At 22.5% G+C, this 694-nt stretch overlaps 1 protein-coding gene across 1 annotated transcript; it reads right to left on the bottom strand.

The window, feature by feature from the left end:
- Positions 1-694, bottom strand: AAJ76_5260001 (hypothetical protein; the record flags this gene model as incomplete). The annotated part of the gene is made up of 1 exon (XM_024475938.1): positions 1-694. A coding segment is annotated over one exon (694 nt), but the record flags the coding sequence as incomplete, so codon positions are not given.

Here is a 694-nt window from a genome sequence, read left to right as displayed (position 1 = left end):
TTTCTTTTATCCTTACAGATCTAAAAGGATTTTTATTGATGGTTAATGTAATTAAATGTTTATCAATTGATATAAAATCATTAACATTTTGATTTTTTTTAAATTGATGAAGATGATCAAATAAAAAGTTATATAAAGATGATTGTTGAATAAACCTGTCTGTAAACTCTTTATCATTAAAGTATGTTAAAGGATGACACAATAAAAAATCACAAACATATTTGTGAAAAAAACTTTTTTCATTTATTGGTAAGATATATAAATTCATAATATTATCATCATATTTATGATATTGTATAGAAAGCTCATTTTGATTAAGTATCAAACCTACACAATTAGATTCTCTATATTTTTTAGGACCATTAAGTACACTGTACCCAACAATAACTTGTTTATAATTCCTTCCAAATACTATTTCTATATCTTTAGGGCAAATTTTAAAAGCATCCGAAGATGTCGAAATTACTAAAGTTTTTTGGGATAACTCTCCAAAAAAATCTAATAAAATGTTGTTTAAATTGATCAAAGTCTTATTTTTTTCTTCAATTAATATTATTTCTGTTTTAACCTCTTTTCGTAGTTCAATAAACTTAATATAAATATAATCTTTGCAAATTATAACAACATGAATTGATTCTTTTGCAGTATCAATTGTATAATTTGGTTTACTTGAATGTTGTAAAATTTCATCGTA

The sequence above is a fragment of the Vairimorpha ceranae genome, assembly GCF_000988165.1.
Source record: "Vairimorpha ceranae strain PA08 1199 chromosome Unknown NODE_526, whole genome shotgun sequence".
Lineage (NCBI taxonomy): Eukaryota > Fungi > Microsporidia > Nosematidae > Vairimorpha > Vairimorpha ceranae.
This window is presented reverse-complemented; position numbering and strand designations above follow the sequence as displayed.